The sequence below is a fragment of the Phodopus roborovskii genome, unplaced genomic scaffold (assembly GCF_943737965.1).
Source record: "Phodopus roborovskii unplaced genomic scaffold, PHOROB, whole genome shotgun sequence".
Taxonomy (NCBI): Eukaryota; Metazoa; Chordata; class Mammalia; order Rodentia; family Cricetidae; genus Phodopus; species Phodopus roborovskii.
The window spans coordinates 364,792-383,496 of NW_026126627.1; the positions used below are offsets into that span (position 1 = coordinate 364,792).

Sequence of the window (18,705 nt, forward strand, 5' to 3'; positions counted from 1 at the left end):
TGTCAGGGTAAGGTGAAGGCTTTACCAGCTTCACCAAACCCCACTGAATATATCATACAGAGGCTCAGTACCACCACATTCTCTCTCTATATATCATCAGGGGACTTTAAGCCTCTTATCTCTGGCCTCTTAAGAAGGTGGTTCTTTGACCTTTCCTTGCCCCCTTTCCCTCTCTCTCCCAGTACCCTCCTAGACTTATGTTTCAATTTTCCTTGCCTCCCAAAAGGAGCTTACTGCTAAATTTCACAGCTTCCTTAAATCCTATGCTGGAAGTCTTACAGCTTCTCTCTGCACTCCTGGGCTTCTCTTGTGCCGAAAACTCCTAGTTAAAGCTTACAGGAACTCCCTCCGGTGGAGTTTGTTTTCAGTGGACTTCATTTTGCCACTGACTCAGATTAAAACCTCACTCTGTTACTACAAGCAGAAAAGAGGTGGCCTTTGTCTCTTCCTCAGGGAGGAATGTTGCTTTTATGTCAACCAGTCAGGTATAGTAAAAGACAAGCTCTGACAACTCTAGATGGATCTCCAAAAATGTACGAAACATCTTGAGGCCAGTGGCTCACTGACAGTGCAGTATGGAATTGGATACTACCCTTCTTAACCCCCCATCTCCTTTTCTTAATCCTACAAGTCGAACCCTGCTTTATAAATTTCTTGTCTAGATTCCTTCAACAACAGATTTTAAAGATTTCTAACCAGATTTTTAATCAGTTGCTATTACAGGATTAGCAGCCCCTAGCTACAGAGCCAAAGGATTTTGATGCCCCTACTCAACAGGAAGTAGTATAATGTAAAATCACCCCTCTTTCCCATGACCTGGTTCTTTATCATAATACACAAGAAATGGGGGAATGTAAGACCCTCAAGCCACACAAGAGTGACTAGGCCCTTCCCCTGAGGACCTCCATCTGCCAGGTTCTACCCACAGGACACTCTTAACTGCTGGACCAGTAAAAAGCCCAATCTTTGGACATAAAATTCCACCAAGCCCCACCCCAGAAAGCTCTACCCCCTCCCCAAGAAACTCTATATAAGCCCTGTATCCTGTTCAGTTTACTGCTGTTTCTCACCTGAACAGAGGCAGCACCCTCCTGGTTTTCTCCCTCCCAATAAATCTCTTTTGTGAGATTTGTTGTGTGATGTGACTTTGTGGTATTCCTTGATGCCAGGATGCCTTTCCATCTGAGCTGTAATGCTTACAACTAGACGGTTTTTATCTGGTCCCACAAACAAAAGCACTCATTACAGATGCTTGCTCATAAAGTTTATTGACAACTGTTTGGTCCCAACACACAAACAGCACTTGAACCACAAGGGGGAGCGGGCATTCAAACAAAGTAGACAGTTAAGAAAAACATCTTGTCCCCCAAGCCTGATCAAAAGCAAAAAGTGCAAGGATGGGAAAGGGGTTTTGGTGATAACTTCTTTCTTTTTAACAGACAAATCGAATCTGGTTCATCTTTCCACCCACCCAGAAAGAGTGTCTCATCATCTCCATGTGCATACATCATAGTATCATCACCTAAACCTCTGGATAAAGAAATAGTGACTAGACTGGCCACTGTGGGCACATCACAGACTCAATGTGTTTCCATTGAGTTTTTGCATTTTTAAACAGCAATGGTTAGTTACACTCATCCCAGACACATGGGCAACTCCAGCAAATGGCAAAGATATATCCATTCACTGTACACAACTATTCTTTGTTGCCCACAGAACAAACTGACCTTTGAGATGGTTCCAGTGACTTTAGTGACACACAGTGTTTTCAAACTTCATAATCCCTTCTACCTTTGCAAACCTGAAGTCTGAGCAGACAAGCTTATCCTTAGGATGTCTGTGAATAAAGGCAACTCACATTCTCAACACTAATTTTATTATGTTGCTTAAAAGTCTGAAAGAAATTGCACATGGGCCATTTCACTTCCTATGTACTAAATCTGCAGAGGAAGTGCCATGAGGTCTTGAGGAAGTGCTGCCAGGCCTACACAGGAAGTACCTTCAAGCTTTGCAGTGTGGTAAGCCTGCAGAGCATTTCCAGTGCAATTCCTTCTCGGGCATGTCATGTGCTGAGAACTAGGAATCACTGGCTTCATTTTGACAATAAAAACCCAATTGGTAAGAAAAATCTCTCTAGAGCCTTTAATTTTGTGACATTTTATCAAAATGCTGGCTATGAAATCAGAATCCATTTTCTGGCTTTCTAGAAAAAAAACAAAATATAAACATTTCCCATCAAAGAAACCATCTAACTAGTGGAAGACAGTGTGCCCATAGGTTCTTTCTGCTCTATGAATGGATCTGCCTTTTTTGCCCAACAAATACAATCCATTGTAAATGTCAGGTCTCTCTAGCAGGGGTGAGAGGCCACTCATAAGCAGACACCTCAGGCACCCAGAGAGAAGGTCATTCCACAGGGCGGTGTCCACAAAGGCTGGCTTTTCCCAAATGCCAACAGCCAACATCAGACACCACAAAAAACAAAACAAAATGACCAAAAAAACAAAACAAAACAAAACAAAACAACAACAACAACAAAACACAAACACAAAAACCCAAATGTGCTTCCAATAGCGAGAAGTAACAGTAAAACCAGACGCTATTAAAAGACGACAAGAACTAACATGGACACCTATCTTCACATGGAGAGCTTCCCAGCTTTACAGGCAACTTTAAAATCACAACAACAAGGTTAAGCTGATCAACCTTGGCCTTCACATTATAGATAGAACTCCAGTCTCTTCCTAGTGGAGATAGTATCAAACCCACTCCTTTTGAAGCACCTCGACACTCAGCTGATTTACAATTTATGCATTTGATGCATAGTTTAAAAAAATCAGACTCTTTCCAACACCACCTCTCAACACATAGCAATGTGTGCCGTCATTCAAATGCTGACTTAAAATGCATGACACTGAGACCATCTCCTTTCCTTAACCTGATCCTTAGCAAACTTGGATGGATGGAGAAGGGAAGCATGAAACAACTTTCTAGAAAGCTTCTAAATGGAATCTCCAAATGGACACATTTAAAAAATTGGGATGAAGCCACATTGGTCAACCACAGACACAGTTAAATAAAAAAACAAGGCACACCAATAAGTCACCTGGAAACCAGGAACCATCCTGTATCAGCCTGAAAATGGCTCTCCTGCTGCTAACTCGTCCCCCAGTGTGTGACCCATAGGCTCATGGACATGCTTGGCTTCTCCAACAACCACAACACTATTTGCTTAAAGACAGAGGTTGCTCAATGGGAGGTAAGCCACTTCCTGCCGAGTGATAATCACTGCTTACTCCCTCCCACCAACCGCATTTCATAATAATTTAGAAACATTTGGTAAATATATTATGGATTCCTTAACAAAGGCCTTTCAATAACAGGGGTGGGGGGAGAATAAAGGAAGAAAAATTTCATCTGAAAGTTCAAAAGGAACACTGCCCAGTGGACCATCTATAAAAGTGGCTTCTGGGGTCAAGACAGAAAATGAGGCTTTTAAGCCCAGTTGTGTGTGTAGAATCAGACAGTTTTCCCCCCCTTGATCCTAACTTAATTCTGTGTTCAAATGGGAGTTAAAGCTTGGTTATAGGTGCGAAAGAAAAGTTGGCTGCCAATTTGACTCTATTTTTGGGCTGCTTTTTGGCTGGGCTTTCCACTGTGTCCTTGCTGAACAGTGGCTCGGGGGCTTCCAAGGAGGGGCTGGGAAGAGCAGGGGCAGATGCTAGGCTGCAAGGTGAGCAGGAGTTACAGGGCATTATCTCTCCCTTCTTCACTGGTACTGGAACTTCAGTTTTTTCTTCTTGGTTTAAAAACACATTTCCTAGAAAGACAGAAAAGTAAATAGATTTAGTTTTAGGGTTCATAAGTAGTGGTTTTCAGTTCATCTGTATTTAAAAACAAAAACAAGCTTATAAAACCCTGCCGGAGCCAGGTGTGGTAGGTGGCTTGTTATTCCAGCCCTCAGGAAGCTGAGACAGGATTACCACAGTGCTAGTCCAGCCTTGGCTACATGCCATGACACTGTCTCAAAAAACAAACAAACAAACAAAAAAAAAAACAACAAAACAAGCTAACAGTAGAGATGCATGCCTTTTATCTCAGCACTAAGGAGGCAGAGGCAGGCAGATCTGAGTTTGAGACCACCTGGTCTACAAAGCAATTTCCAGGACAGCTAAGGCTACACAGAGAAGCCCTGTCTCAAAAAAACCAAAACAAACCAACCAACCACCAAAATGTCACACATATGTCACATTTTAGATAGTAGCTAGTGGTCAATAATATGTCACAAAAGTCAAATATTTATAAATGGCAGATCACTTCTCTTTGGATTGCGAATTTTAGACAGGCCATGTTTGGCTACTTATCAGAGGCTGGTTTTTATTCCTTAGACTCTTTGCTCCTTCATTCCTCTGTTTGAAGACCAAAGACTCATAGGCCTTATGTGTACTTTTGGAGCAGCAGGGACCTTAGTGAGTGAGCACCTACCCATTCTTATGGTGAGATCTTGCTTGTACAAATAAAGCCTGTCTGGGGAGTCAGAGAATGGAGTTTGCCACTAGCTAACCATAGAGGCCTGGAGGTCTGTACAGACAGGAAGTGAGTTAGCTGGGCAGAAACAGGACACAAACAGGAAGAAACAGGAAATCAATCTCTTGTCAGCTGAAATGCGAAGGAGGTAAGGTGTGCTGTGGCTTGCTCCTTCTCTCTGATCTCTCAGCATTTCCCAGTATATCTGACTCTGGCTTTTTATTATCTAGACCAATTAAAAACTCCATTTACGAATACTACTCATCGGTAAGAAACAATGGCATCCTAAAATTCCCGGGCAAACAGAACCAGAAAAAAAACATCCTAAATGAGGTAAGAAAACTGAATGGACCTCACATCAGGCTGGCACAAAGTTAGGATGGTAAGAGGTCAGCTTTCAGCCAGGCATGGTAGCTTCATGCCTTTAGGCCAGTCCCAGTAGTCAGGAAGCAGAGAAAGGCAGATCTCTATGAGTTCAAAGCTAGCCTGATCTACAAAACAAGTTCCAGTGAGACCCTGGTTTGAGAAAACAAAACAAAACAAAACAACTACAACCTCAGTCAGCTTTCTTGTCTTTCAGGACACAGGGCCTCAAATCATAGGTGCCTTTCTCAGACCAACTTTCTAAAGCCCTGGGTTGTGTAGCAGGTGACAGGGGTTGCCTATGGAGCAGCTGAACCTCAGACATGATGGAAAGCCAGAAGTACCAGAGGACATGAGCCAGGACTCGTTATTCTAAGGCTCTTCCACAGCCCAGTGACATTGGCCCTCACTTTAGACTATTTATATATACATCCTGATTTACTCACCCTATTAGTCAAAACCCAACGAGGAAAGGAAGGGCCTGAATAATCAGCACAAGTACTTGTACACCTGACACAGTGTCGTTTCCCCTTTGTCCATCAGACACCTTCTACACTGGCATCATGGGTCATTTACTAAACTCACAGACAGGTGCCCAGCATACACAGGGTTACTTACCCAGAGGCTCTTGAGGGCGTTCCTCAAACTGAATGAGATCAGTGGGCTGCAGGATGACAGGATCTGGTCTTAGCTGAGGGGATGGCAGGCATGAAGGGACAGGAGCACAGAGGAGGTCCACAGGGGAGCTGTTGGCCAAGTGCAGGAGCTCCTGCTCCATTTGGCTGGGCTCTGCAGAGAAGGCAGGCATCTGCAGTCAGCATAGGCACACAAGTCTGCTCCTGAGGCTTTCCTCAGCCCCACAAGTCAGCATGGAGGACTCTGGCACTCATTATGTGTGTGTACATATAGTGTATATATTTTATATATGTGTCTATTTAAGTCAGCACGAAGGACTCAAGCACTGGTTAGGTAGGTAGGTAGGTGTGTGTGTGTGTGTGTGTGTGTGTGTGTGTGTGTGTGTGTGTGTGTGTACATATGAAATAAACAACAACAAAGCCATTATCAGAAGACCACTGAAAAAAATATACCAAAGACAACAGTTTGCTGAAGACTTGTGTTCTTAAGAACACTGGTCTCGGGGCGGGGGGTGGGGGGGGGTGGCACGATCCCTTAATCCCAGCACTCAGGAGGCAGAAGCAGGTGGATCTCTGAGTTCAAGGCCAGCCTGGTCTACAAAGCTACACAAAGAATCCCTGTCTCGAAAAAACAAAACAAAAAAAACCACTGGTCTCAGGGAAGTAGGAGGACTCAAGGGGAACGAAACTGGGATTGGTACATAAGTTTAAAAAAAAAAAAAAAAAAAAAAAAAAAAAAAAAACACAATAAAAACCATTGATCTCTGAAGAGGCCCAAAAAGAGAAGTGCCTTTGGAGGAGAAACAAAACTGCTGAGGGCTGGGGCAGTGGGAGGAGCCAGGGCAAGAAGCTTCGGCAATGTCAGATGCTGGAAATAGCTTTTCTCTAAGCATAAGGCACAGTTATCCTCCCATCTACTCATGATGTTGTGTGAGGATCCCTCTTACATTCTACACTGGAATTCAAGTCTACAGGGTTCTGGAGTGGCTTCTGCCAATACAGAGCTGGCTCTACATAAAGCCTGTCCTTCAGTTACCTAGAGAGCACTTTTGTACCACCATATGTCACACTCATGCTCAGGTCTCTGAGCCCTTTTCCTCATGAGGCATGTGTGCTGTGTCCTTTCCAAATCTAGTCCAGCAAGAACCCTGATGACCCAGCTCAGCATAGCCCACCAACCTTGGCACCTACTCATCCTGACCAGACTTTAGCAGAATTCTATTAGAGTATCAGCACAGATTCACCTACCCTTCCATCCACCTCTGTTTATACTTCCTGGCACTCTGTCCTAGGTCTTTTTTTGGAACTGGGCTTTCTTTCCTTCTAGCACCACAGTTTTAAACAGTCATTTTAGTATGCTTCACACACATGAACCTATTCTGTAAGAATCTTATTTAGCCAATCATTCAATATTACCACATGTACATCTGTTGTTAACTACATACCAAACTGCACCGGGGGATAAAAAAAAAAAAAAAAAAAAAAAAAAAAAAATGAATGTTTAGGTCTGGAGAGATGGCTCATCAGTTAAGAGCACTTGTTGCTCTTGCTAAGAATCTGGATTTGGTTCTCAGTAGGTACACAGTGGCTCACAACCATCCATAATTCCTGTTCTAGAACATCCAATGCCCTCTTCTGACCTCCTCAGCCACCAAGCAGGCACATACACAGTGCACAAATACATGAAGGCAAAATACTCATACACATAAAAATGAAATACACCTAATTATTTAATGACTATTTAACTTTAATGACACTGCCCTCTGTCCTCTTCCTTCCAAGTGCCTCACCCCAAGCCTCCTTCTGCAACTTTAAAGCTCTGCATACTTTGTTGCTTTTCCTCTAGTACCAAGTACCTGTTCTGAGCTGGAGTTCTGATGCTATAGGGGATTCCGGCACCTCCAGGATCTGTCTGCTGACTGCAGGTTGCTCTTCATGATTGACAGGGAAAATATCAAGGGAGCTTAGCCGGTCTAGAAGAAAAGAGCATCCATCAGAGAGAGAGAGAGAGAGAGGTTAGTGAGACAATCACAATGGAGTTGGGGGACTAGAATGAATGGAGGGTTACTTACTTTTCATGTCATTTTTTAACACTACAATTCTCTTATGACCATGTCCTTTTATCCAGACCACCTGTGCAAAGACATACACCTGGTTAAGCAATGGAAAAGGAAGGGAAAATACCTAACATTCAGGAGAGTGGGGCTTCTGTGTCTGCTTCTCACATACCAGAATCAGAACTCAGTAAATGCCAACAGCTCTTCTACATGCTTTCTTTAGCTTCACAGATAGCAAAGGATAGAAACACACCTCCATCCCAGAAAAAGAAAGTCCTTATGATTCTTCTGTAATGTCCACCATGACTTTGGGACTTAAATCCAGAAACTTCCTACATTGGAGTACTCACCATTTCTAATAGAAACTGAACTCAATCTCAAAGGACAGCATCTCCCAGACTTCAACTAACTGTTGATGCTGATGGTAAAGCAGCTGCCCTGACCTGGTGGTACTGCTCTCCACATTCAGTCAGGTCAGAGTGGAATGGAAGTAGGCTTTGGTTCTCAGGCGTCTCCAACTGAGAGTTCTGCAAATCCCTGCCCTCAGCTTGCAGGCATTCTTCTACAATTTTTCATCAGAGGCTGAGCATCCTCTGTGTCAACTGCTTGGAATCACAAGGGTTTTGGATTTGGGAGTGTTTGTATATACCTAATGAGGTAATGTGGGGTCTGGGTGATTTACACTAGAAATTCACCTGTATCTCATAATCATTGCATACACACAGCCTGAAGGGACTTGAGGTGTGTTTTCCCTTGTTTTATAGTAAAAAGTGTTTTTGACTGCAATTTGTCACAGGTGGTCAGGGTGTACTGTCCACTGTGGTGTCATGTTGCTTCCAGAAGTTTTGGAATATTCCGGGCTTTAGAATTTGACTACAAGTGCTCACCTGTGTTTTAACCCTGCTCAAGTCTTTCACTGACACCTTCTGTGGCCGGGGCAGCAGTCAGTTTCACTTCCTCTCACAGCTGCTGGCTATTCTTCATCTGTGCATGCCACCTTACCTACCAGGACAGCCCATGCCTCCTTGCCACATGGTAACTCACAGACATGCTCAAAAGTGGGCCCTGCCTGTGCCATTGTTCATACTCACCAAGCAGAGAGAGGGCATAGCATGCTGCTCTAGCCATACTCTACTTAGGATATCTGCTTAAATATCCTATCTGGTTAGGTGACCACTGAGTACATTTCTAGAGGGAAGACATGCACAGGAATAAAGGTTTAGAAAATCACCGAGAAACACTAAAATCATTCATCTTATCTGGCAGTATTCTGGTGGCACCTTACGTCTCTGATCAGGTGTCAGGGATGGCTCTTTAGGAAGACACTTTCCCAGAAGCTGAGGAAAACCCCTACCTGTGGGATGGCTCCCAATAGCTCCTCCACACTACTGTAGCCATATGTTTTGGGCTGCAGTGTTTCTCCAACATATTTGGTATAGGCCATGGAAAATTCATGAAGGAAAATCTGCTGGTAGTGATAGGTGTGAAGCAAAGACCGCACATTCTTTGCAAACAAGTATAGGCTTGTGAGCTTCACACAGTCTTCTGCCTTATCGTTTGTAAATATCTGGGCCAGAAGAAAGAGAAGGGTTAGAAACTTCCTGAGTGACAGACCCCGTCCCCTCTGGCTGAAGTCGTCCTGCCACAACACTCTGAAGGCCCCAAATCAACTTCTAGGAGGGATTCACAGAAGGGTCTCCCAGAGCCCTAGGAGGGGTTCATGGCAAGGACTTCCAGAAAGGCTAAAACAACCCAGGGAAACTTTGATTTCTCTGCAGTATAATCCTGTCAAGTTTGGAGAGACTGTGGTCTCAAAGCAAGCAGACAGGAAAGGCAAGGCAAACCCAATACACACACACACACACACACACACAATAATGTGAGGCGGAACAGTGGCTATCCTTGCAAACACACACAAACTGCCAGATTTGGGATTGAGGTGTAGCTCAGCAGAACACCTACTTAGTACAAGTGAGGTCCTGGGTTCAGTTCCTAGCACTACAGAACCAAGAACTTTTCATTATTGATCCAGCACATGGTCACAGGGAAATCGTTTATCCTTCATTCCCTACATGGCTGCATTTTATTATGCATTGACATCTCCTATAGTATGATTTTCTTTTAAGAGACTATATTAAGACAGGTATGTTTGCACACACTTTTAACCCCAGCACTCAGGAGGCAGAGGCAGGCAGATCTCTGTGAGTTTGAGGCCAGTCTGATCTACACAGTGAGTTCCAAGACGGCCAGAGCTACAACATAAAGAAACCCAGCCCCTTGAAGACAGGGTTTCCCTGTATAGCCTATCTATACAGGCTGACCTAAAATGTATAGAGAGCTACCTGCCTCTGCCTCCTGAGTGCTAGGATTAAAGGTGTGCACCACCATTGGCCCATCCTTTTCTTTTCTGTTTTCTTGGTTTTTCAAGACAGGGTTTCTCTGTGTGGCTTTGGAGCCTGTCCTGGAACTAGCTCTGTAGACCAGGCTGGCTTTGAACTCACACACAGAGATCCTCCTGCCTCTGCCTCCCAAGTGCTGGGATTAAATGCATGTGCTGACCCCGCACCACCTGGCTTTTTTGTTGTTTTGTTTTTGTTTTTAGAGAGAGAATCTTTCTACACGGTCTTGGCTGCAGATATTGCCTGTGATTCCCAGTCCTGGAACTAAAGACATGACCTCCATGCACAGTTCCTTTAACTGACTTTTTCTAGGAGCTCCATCCACCAGCCCTGGGATGGTCTACGTGCTGCCAAGTGACAGAGTCTTCTCTTTTGCTCTTTTCCAGCAACAAGAGCAATTCCTGGAAGTGAGTCTAGAGCTAACCTTCCTTTTTAACTTCCACTGCTAAGTTACCCGAAACTGCCACATAGGCCAGTGGAAGGAGGCATCAGCATTAGTCTCTCTTCCTGACTTTCCTAGGCAACTAAGAAAGAGTGGGAGATATAGGCTTTCCCAGGAAAAAGCCCCCTAATGATTATCTAATTCCAAGTGGTTAACACATGTAACACAGACTGAGTAGGCTGTATTTATAGTTTTAAGTACACACACACACACACACACACACACACACACACACACACAAAGAAAAAAGTGTCATGGAGACAGATAGCTCAGCTCTAGCAGAAGACCTGGGTTCAATTCCTAGCACCCAAATGTTGGTTCGCTACCATCTGTAACTTCAGTTCCATGAGCTCCAAAGCCTTTTCTGACTTCTGTGGGTACCAGGCATGCATTTGATGTAATACATAAACACAAGCAAAACATTCATACGCATGAAATAAAATAAATAAATCTACCAGTAAATAAATACAAATGTTTTTAAAGAGAAAAGAGGTCATGAGTTTCACAGAGAGCAAGAAGGGGTAGATGAGAGAAGGCAGAGGAAATGGAAAGGGAAAATAATGGGATTGTATTTTAATTTCAAAAGATAAAAAAATTACTAAAAGAAAGAAAAATGGCTAGCCAATTTCAGGACCTCCAGTGCTCCTCCAGGTCTACACACACTAATGCAGACCTAACAGGACTCCAGAAGTGCTGTGTGGAGAAGCTTCTGATATAATGGGTCTGAAGACCTGCCCAACATGTACCTCCACTAAGTAAGGCAGACTCTTCAGTAGCTCAGTCAAGGTCATGAACCCATATTCACAGGGGTTGAGAGGAGTACTGTGGGTGGTTTCGTAATGTCTCCTGAGCTCATCAACAGAAAGATAGGCATCTCCTTCCCAAGACATCAATAACACCAGCAACTGGGCAGTGAGAGACCGCAGAGACTTCCTGTTGATCAGCTGGATCTGTTTGCCAGACTCCAGGTCAGCAACCTAGGAAAAGGAGAAGGCAAACCCACTTCAGATCATCTTTTTCTGGTTAACAAGACCAACAGAGGCACGTACTCACAGACAGAGTGTGTTTCTCTGTGACAGCACACCAACCCTTGGAGTGAGACTGGAACAGAAACTGTTTTCACCTACAGGCTCCACCCACTCATTTTTCATGTTGTGATTTGGAAGACACTGTTGTGGTTCTCTCTACTTATGTGTCCTTTCATACTTGTTTTCCCCAAAGACAGACAGACAGCAGGTGAACTGACATGCCTCAGCCAAGCCACTGACTAGGTTGCTGACCAACGGAAGGCCCTACAACTAATTTTAAAGCTGGCATTTTCATCTGTTATGCATTTAATTGATCATTGCAGATTCTCAAGGAGACAAGGACTTAAGGCACCAAATACCAAGGCAGAGACAAATACTTGGGTGACTGAGATCATTCGCCTTCTTCGGGTACAAGGACCTGCCATAACCTTAACTGCAGGTGACAGAGCTCTGTGCACTCACACCATTGGCCAGTGGACCCAGGCTTCTCTCTTAGACTTCTCCGAAGACTTTACTTTCTCTGCAAGGACCAGAGGGCTCATTGCCTATAGTTGGACCTGAGGGATCACATACTTGTCCTCTTTAGGACCCTGGACTCAGCCTAGCATTAGCACATCTATTTTCCCAGTGCACTCTGGACTGAGATAGGAACATGGTGGCAGACTCCCACTTTCATTGTGGTTGCAGAGCTGTACACATTTCGTGCTTAGAAAGCAGGGTCTCAGGGGGGGCTGGAGAGCAGGCTCAGCAGTTAAGAGCACTTGGTCCTCTTGCAGAGGCCCAGGGTTCAGTTCCCAGAACCCATATAGGGAGGTACAATCATCTTTAATTCCAGTTCCAGGTGATCCAATTCCCTCTTTTGGCCTCTACAGGTACTGCTCTGACATTAATGTTATGTACACACAAGACAAGCAGGCAAGCACACATACACATAAACATAAATCTTTAAAACAGAAATAAAAGCAATCACTCAATTAGTCAGCAGACACAAGTCTAGAGGGTTTGAGTCACTGTCTTAGAATCCCAGACCATTACTAATACCGCTGTTTAAGAGAACTAAACAAAACTGTTTCTTTGCTGCCCCTGAAACCCATGTCTTGCTCTCAGTCATCTAGGACATGGTTCAGGATCTTGCAGACAGCTTGGGAAACCATGCCCAGTATCTCCTTCAAGCTTCCCATGAGGCTCCAGGAGGCAGCCAGGAGTCTCACCTTTCCCTGCCTTTGCTACTTGAACCAAACCTCCCACTGATTAATCTTTGGCTCTGGCTCAGAGTCTTCGCTAGGTATTAGGTGTTTTGAGACAGGGTCTAATGTAACCCAGACTGGCCTCTGCAGGTAGTCAAGAACAACCGTGAACTCAGGTTCCTCCTTCCTTCTATATGGAATGGAAGACAGAAGCAATTCCACTGCTCAACCCTTCTCACTTTGTTAAGGAATGGAATTTACCTCTAGGTGGAGACATGCTCTTAAAACTCCTTATGAGTTAAGAAAAGGGCGGGAAGAAGACTCATTGGTTAAGAGCACTGGCTACTTTTCCAGACAACCAGGAATCAATTCCCAACATGAGAAGATCACAATTGTTTGTAACTCCAGACCCAGAGGATCCAATCCCTCTTCTGGCCTCCATGGGCACTGCATATACAATGCGCCTCCTCACCCTTGATGCCACGTATCAGACCTTCTCTGAGCTCTTCTACCTTAAGCCTCGTCCCCTCTTCTCTTTAAACAGCTTCTAGATAACCTTCCATTTAATGATAACACACCATTCTTTTACTGGTGACAAAAATGCCAGAATGAGTTTTACTAGGGTCAACCCAATAGCCCCCTGTCTTGTAAAAGATTAAGACAGTCCTTTCTTCTGGTCCACATCCCACATCACACTGCCCCAGAGGCCCTTCTGGTCTCAGTCTGCTCATTTCTAAGTCATCCACCCTTTTTTGGCACTCCCAAACACACTCGCATCACCTATACATCATGCCAGGAGCTCATGAGTTTCACTCAGCCCATGTCTAGCTGTGGGCCTTACATTTTTCCTCTCACAAGCAAGCTAGTCAAAAGCTGTGGCAAATCCTGTTCTCCACTTTCCTTTGGCATCTCATTGCTGAGCCTACTCTAAGTGCTATTCTTAGCAATAAGTCAGTTACCTCCACCCACCTAAGTCTTATAGAATGAAACTGGCCACTCTCTTCCTGTTTCCTCTAACCTATCAGTAATCAGAACATACCCAGATTCTCTCTGTGGCACTGATTGATGGTGCCACCAACTCCCTTGCTTCCCTTTCCATTTCTTCCTCCTGGCAATCGTTCCCTGTCCTGTGCTATAGATGTTCTGGAAACTGTCCAGCTGCGCTACCTATAAGTGGGAGGGTCAGCTCAGCATAGGATGCAGGGAAGAGGAGAAAGGTGCCCTCTAAAAGGGTTTTGCAGGCTCAAGGGCAATTTTAAGCTTGTGTTTATTCTTAAGATGACTCCTAAATGAGTCAGGATCCTTGGAAGATACCTGATATAGTCTCCCAGAAACCCTGGAAACAAAGAACTCTCTGTAAGGATTCAACTTTATCTGAGCACACACACCCTAGGGTAAAAAGTGATTAGTCCAGAAAGGTCATAAATAAAGATATAAAAGGAAGACCATCAGCCTAAAATATCAAATCAAGCCACTTCCTATCACCTAGTAAGGTTTCAACGACACACAGCTGTGAAGCAACAGCAAGACACACACAGGGTACAGAAATGCTTCAGTACACAACACCCTACATGAATCATGCCACAGCCTACTCAGTAGAAGGACACTGGCTTACCTTTACAACATGACAGAGCTTTTGTGTCAAAGCAGAGACTGAGGTGACATCGTAGTCTTGGAGGCGAAATGTATAACCAAAAGTTTTAGCATATTCTGTGAGCAAATCTGTCATCATAAGACAGTTATCTTTTTGGGACCGCAGAAGCTTAACAAACTGGGCAGCTAGAGCTTTGAATCGCTCCACTTCGGTCAAAGTCAGGATTTTCTCTTCTCCACATTCCAACACCTTAAAATACACACAGGAAGGAAGAAGGAGTTTGAACACATGATTGTATGTAGAGTTAAATGGCATGGAAACCTACACGATGGTCATTTAAGATGAGAGTGTGGTTATGGAGATGCAGTTCTGCAAGATCAAAGTGCTCTTCCCTAGGCAATCAAACACACATATAAGATGTTCCTTCTCCTGGCAGTACATTCTGTTATGTATATTTTATAACAATAAAAGTTTTAACAACACTTTTAGATTCAAAGATTATATTAATAAAAATCAGTAACAGAAATCCATCCCCATTTGAAAGAGCCTGGCACAAATATTTTCACCCCACCTCCAACCAAGGAGATTTGGGAAGCATGGTGCTGCTGATAAAATACCCAGTTTAACATTTAAACCATCTCATCCTATTTTCAGTGACCACTCTAAGATGAGTTGAGGATTATTTTCAAGTTGGAGTCTTACTGTTTAACTGGCTTCAATGACAGAGTTCCCCAGCCTCCACTTCATAAATTCTGGGATTAAGAACAAATCACCCATTTACATAAAATTACTAACAAAAATACAGTTTTGCTGATGAGAATATTTTAGACTCATAACTAAAAACCATAATGCCTCCCTACACATTGCTCAGAAAAACACTTAATAAAACTCTCTTCACTTACTTGTAAAATCTCAGGTATGGCTTCCAAAAGTTCAAGCAACTTGGTAAATCCATAGTATGCAAGTTTGCACTGCCGGCCAAAGTGGTGATGGTAAGAGGGAATGAACTTGTTAAATGGCATCCGGAAGTGCGGCTGGTGGCGCAGCAAGTCCACAACATCCTTGGAGAACTGCTTTGTCCTTTCTATCTCATCCTGAGTTCGTTCTTTAAAAAAACAAAGCTCCTTATACATCAGGCTTCTAGCCACTGTGTTTAGTACTGACCTGCAGGGCACTCTGGAGTCACAGAAGTTAGCTTTGCCTTCCCCAGCCACACAGCCCACAATAAATACAGGCCCTTGGTAGTAGGTTCTTTGCCAATGGTTCTCACACAGGCGCAAGGCACAATCCTGGGAAATGAGGCTGCTACTGTGGGAGGTGAGACACACATGTGTCATCACCTAAAGACAGGGACAGTTTCTACAAATCCTGTCCATTACACCTATGTGAACAAGACAGACGACAGAGGTCTGGATGTTTCAAGCACTTCTGAACATTCACACATTTTTTTTTAATTTATTCATTTGATCTTCAGTTCAAAGATGCCAGCAGAAGAGATTGTCAGCCATCAAAATTTTAACAACATTAAAGAGAAAAAGTACTTAAACACTGATCTTCATTTCTACTAATTTTAAATTGATGGAAGAGAATTGGGAAAGGACAGACACTACAAATGCAAAATCTGGAAGCCTGTGACCTCAGGAACACAGACACTTTCATGGGTAAGCGGGTGGAATACAATAATTCACATGTGTCTCCCAGACTTGCCTGTACTGAACTACTTACTACACATGGAAAGACAAATGCCACATTTCTATGAGTTTGTTTTCTTCCCAAGTATGTATGATGAAACAGTTCTCTGAGCTAAGACAGAGTCTGCACCAGGTAACATGGGTATTAGAAACTGCTGCACTCTGCTGGGAAGCATTCAACAGAGTGGTGGTTACAGCCTCTTCTCCCCTGTGAGTAGATTCTTAAAAACCAGTGTGCTTTCTTACAGGGCAAATGGCTTCCATTCCTTCAAGGAACACAGGCAGGTTTACAAACAGCACTTCCCAGAGAACCATCAAGAACCATGGACAAGGAGAGAAAAGGGCATCCCTCCTCCACCCCACCCCACCCCACCCCACCCCAAAAATCAACTAAACGAAAACAACCTATTTCACTTAAAAGTAATTGATGACTGGGATCACGCCTACAATCCCAACCCCTGGGGTGGCTGAGGTCAGAGTAGTAATCTTAAGTACAAACCAGCCTGAGCTGCACAGTGAAGTTGGGTCTCAAAGTACAATAAAAACACAGGCACTACTGACATAGACAAGATCCCTCCACATACCTCTTTTGCGGATACAAACGACCATGTCGTCATCTTGTTGGGACAAGCAGATGGTTGTATCTGGGATCTCTGATATGATATCAGTCAACTCACAAACACCATATTCTGTGACATCCCAGTCCTTTGAGAAACACCTATGTTTTAACATGGGAAATGTATAAAGAATGAGTAAAAATGCTTAATGGAAATGTGGAAGGACAGTTTGAAGCTTGTGGGAAGAAAGGGCATTTAAAATGTCTTGTTTTCTTAAGCTTCCCATCAACTCACCAATGATATGCCTGTGAGAACTCTCTCACAATGACCTGCTTGCTGGCCTGGGACTTGAGAAGTTTTAGTAAATCCTGAGTAAAGCGCTTCACCTGCGCCCTATGAGTAAGGGTCAGCAAACGCTTGGAGCCCATTCCAAGAATCTGAAAATGAAATGTTCTGATTACTCATATTATGACGAACTCAAAAGATAGGTTGTGTCAACCTTGTCTGTCTTTCTTGTTTGTTACTCTCAGACTATTTCCCTCTACTGCATAATGTCTGTATTTTGAAATGGACACAATTCAACATGTACAGCTAAAAAGAACAATGCTCCAACTATCCAGGCCAGGTCCATTAGTTTTCAAAGTGCTACTGTCTCAAATGATCGTGAGCATAAAGAGGAAGAGCACATGCTCTGTCTGGATGACTAATTTCAACTCTAAAAGATAGCTAGATTTTCAGGCCTTTTTCAACAAGTGGGAAATTATGAAAACACTGTCTTCAGGGGAAATTATTGGCAGTCTAGATAGAATCTAATGCTGAATCCTGCAGCGACTAAGTCCAACTTATGAAGGGTAGAGCTAGCCCCTTGACGACTTGTAGGTACCAACATGTAATCAAATGATGCTCACAGCAGCCCCTTGTAACAATGAGCATCCTAGAAATCCTACCAACCCACAGACATTAGAAGGAAAATACCACACGCCTCTAGGGAATTCTTTCAGGTTGGAAATGTGTAGTTTCCACAAAACTTGAGAGGGCAGTATATACTGAAGCAAGCTCTTATATGATGCTCATCTCAGAATAGCTGTGGCTGTGGCAGCTGAAGTCATGCAAGAACACTCCTTTCTTTGAATAATAATCCCTCATACCCTTTACCTGTAACACATGAGGCACTGCTTCTAGTAGCTCAATCAGCTTGGAATATCCATAATCTGAAACCCGGCACTGCTTTGCAAAATGGTGATGGTATGAAGGGATGAAATTGCTAATTGGTAGTATACAAGACGGCTGATTCTTCAGTAAATCAATGACTTCTCTGCTGAACTGGATCAGCTGGGGATTACCCACAGGACTTTTAGAACGTAGAAGCCAAGGGTCTAAAGAAGAAAAAAAAAAAAAAAAAAAAACACGGAAGGCCCCAGGCATTATTTCACTGACACAGTGAACATAGTGTGTTCACTGTGCAGCAAGCTGCAGTTTCAAGTTTCAACTTATACACAGGTGCCACAGAACCAAACAACCAGGCCATCTTACTATAGACAGGCAAACCATTCCCCACAATCTTCAAAAGGTGTCAAAGGAAAGCAAGGAGCATGCTAGGGTTATAGCAGAAATGAAGATGAACAAGGATTTCCCAGACTACACTGACTATTATTTCAAAGATCCATTTGTAACTTGACCGTGTAGGTAGTATTTTTCCCCACAGACACATTATAGATGGGCCCCAGGTAGGTGACCCATGAGAATGGAATTAACCAATAAATGGAGCTGAACTATTACCCAGAAAGCTATGGGAGGCAATAATTGGAGCAGGATGGAAAACAGACTCAGAACCATATCTATCTACCTACTTCCTTCCTGAGAGAGTCTCACTATGGAGCCCTAGCAGGACTGGACCACCTAATGAAGAACAAACTCAAAGCAAGCCTCCCATCTCCTAAATGCAATAATAAACAGGTCTGCACTATTAGAGTTTTGCACTCTCAAGTGCTCACACCTCATAAAAGCTTTAAACAAAAAACATGCATCCCCACAACCCCCCCCCAAAAAAAAAAATCAACCGAAGTTGAGCAGAATAATGGCAAATGGTCTCAGTCTCAGCATTGGGGCAAGGGAGGTTAAAGCAAGAGGATCAATGAGTTCAAGACAAGACACTATCTCCAATAATAATACAATAATATAAAAACTAAAAATAAAAAATACTATAATAATAAAACAATAATACA

The 18,705-nt window shown here is 43.4% G+C and overlaps 1 protein-coding gene across 2 annotated transcripts in view; it reads right to left on the minus strand.

The window, feature by feature from the left end:
- Positions 1-1,249: 1,249 nt before the first annotated feature.
- Positions 1,250-18,705, minus strand: part of Marf1 (meiosis regulator and mRNA stability factor 1) — a 50,134-nt gene continuing 32,678 nt past the window's right edge. For both annotated transcript variants that reach the window (XM_051206712.1, XM_051206711.1), the window contains exons 17-27: positions 17,636-17,856; positions 16,775-16,917; positions 16,508-16,641; positions 15,135-15,337; positions 14,254-14,481; positions 11,170-11,400; positions 8,937-9,149; positions 7,598-7,658; positions 7,382-7,498; positions 5,509-5,679; positions 1,250-3,820 (exon numbers count right to left, since the gene is read on the minus strand). In XM_051206712.1, the coding sequence (XP_051062669.1) occupies positions 3,573-3,820; positions 5,509-5,679; positions 7,382-7,498; positions 7,598-7,658; positions 8,937-9,149; positions 11,170-11,400; positions 14,254-14,481; positions 15,135-15,337; positions 16,508-16,641; positions 16,775-16,917; positions 17,636-17,856 (1,970 nt within the window). In that variant the 3' untranslated portion in view covers positions 1,250-3,572. The remainder of the gene's footprint in view (positions 3,821-5,508; positions 5,680-7,381; positions 7,499-7,597; positions 7,659-8,936; positions 9,150-11,169; positions 11,401-14,253; positions 14,482-15,134; positions 15,338-16,507; positions 16,642-16,774; positions 16,918-17,635; positions 17,857-18,705) is intronic.